Here is a 1,699-nt window from a genome sequence, read left to right on the forward strand (position 1 = left end):
GATTTTAAAGTGACCCTCGCGTGCCTGGCTGGCAGGAGCGCCCGGCGTTCCCGGAGGGCTGTGCCCAGCCTAGGCTGAGCTCCACTTGGCGTCCAAGCGCCAGGCCGTGCCACTGCCACCGGGAGCAGCATTTTTATTCAGGCGATGCTTAAGGAAGCCCGGCCGCCTGGTGCATTGTGGGAGCGCCGCAGCCCCTTTTTAGGGGGAGGCGGAGGGCGCAAAGGGAGCCTGTGGATCACAACTAGAAAGGCCCCGTGGCTCAAGAGAGAGGGAGGGGAGGGGCTGAACTGTGAAGAATATGCCCCAGAACCATGTCTACTCAGGAGTCCTTTAACCCGGAAAGTTATGAGTTGGACAAGAGCTTCTGCCTAACCAGGTTTACAGAACTGAAAGGCACAGGCTGCAAAGTGCCCCAAGATGTCTTGCAGAAATTGCTGGAATCTTTATAAGAGAACCACTTCCAAGAAGATGAGCAGTTTCTGGGAGCTGTTATGCCACGGCTTGACATTGGAATGGATACTTGCGTCATTCCTCTGAGGCATGGTGGTCTTTCCTTGGTTCAAACCACAGATTATATTTATCGTATCGTCGACGACCCTTACATGATGGGCAGGATAGCATGTGCTAATGTCCTCAGAGACCTCTGTGCAATGGGCGTCACCGAGTGTGACAATATGCTGATGCTCCTTGGAGTCAGTAATAAAATGACTGACAGGGGTTTTAAAGATGCGGCAGAGGAAGCGGGAACCTCTGTAACAGGGGGCCAAACAGTGTTAAACCCCTGGATTGTTCTAGGAGGAGTCACCACAACTGTCTGCCAGCCCAAAGAATTTATCATGCCAGATAATGCAGTACCAGGAGATGTACTGGTCTTGGCAAAACCCCTGGGGACACAAGTTTCGGTCACTGTGCACCAGTGGCTGGGTATTCCTGAAAAATGTAATAAAATCAAGCTAGTGGTCACACAGGAAGATGTAGAGTTGGCTTACCAGGAAGCGATGATGAACATGGCGCGACTCAACAGGACAGCTGCAGGCCTTATGCACACGTTCAATGCTCACGCAGCCACTGACATCACAGGCTTCGGGATTCTGGGCCATGCACAGAACCTGGCCAAGCAACAGAGGAACGAGGTGTCATTTGTGATTCACAACCTTCCTGTGGCCAAGATGGCAGCTGTGAGCAAAGCCTGTGGAAACATGTTCTGCCTTATGCATGGGATCTGCCCGGAGACATCAGGAGGCCTGCTAACCTGTTTATCATGTGAGCAAGCAGCTCGGTTCTGTGCAGAGATAAAGTCCCCCAAATATGGCGAAGGCCACCAAGCATGGATCATTGGGATTGTAGAGAAGGGCAACCACACAGCCAGAATCATTGACAACCCTCTGATTATTGAAGTCGCACCTCAAGTAGCCAAGCAAAACATGAGTCCCACACCTGGTGCTACCTCCTAATCTAGACAGAGCTAGCTACTGGATTTTGTTTTTTAAAAAGATCTATTTCTTTTATCATCACTTCAATTAAAGACTAAGAACAACACAAATCTCATTGTGTCTACACATCTGGTGACCCTAGGTCAGTTTGTGAGTGGATGCAATTAATAAAATGAAATCCGTGGCCTTCTTTTCCTGTTACATTAACTGAAGATGCACCCACCCTCGAGGCAGCTTCTGAGTAGAGAATGATATTGTTATCCATA

General features: G+C 49.8%; 1 protein-coding gene across 1 annotated transcript; it reads left to right on the forward strand.

Moving 5' to 3' along the window:
• The first annotated feature begins 417 nt into the window (after positions 1-417).
• LOC131922701 (selenide, water dikinase 1-like) lies at positions 418-1,454 on the forward strand. The gene is made up of 2 exons (XM_059277543.1): positions 418-502; positions 607-1,454. The coding sequence occupies exons 1-2, from the start codon at positions 418-420 to the stop codon at positions 1,452-1,454; spliced, it is 933 nt and encodes a 310-aa protein (XP_059133526.1).
• Positions 1,455-1,699: the final 245 nt, after the last annotated feature.

This window comes from Peromyscus eremicus, chromosome 12 (assembly GCF_949786415.1).
Source record: "Peromyscus eremicus chromosome 12, PerEre_H2_v1, whole genome shotgun sequence".
In the NCBI taxonomy this organism is placed as follows: domain Eukaryota; kingdom Metazoa; phylum Chordata; class Mammalia; order Rodentia; family Cricetidae; genus Peromyscus; species Peromyscus eremicus.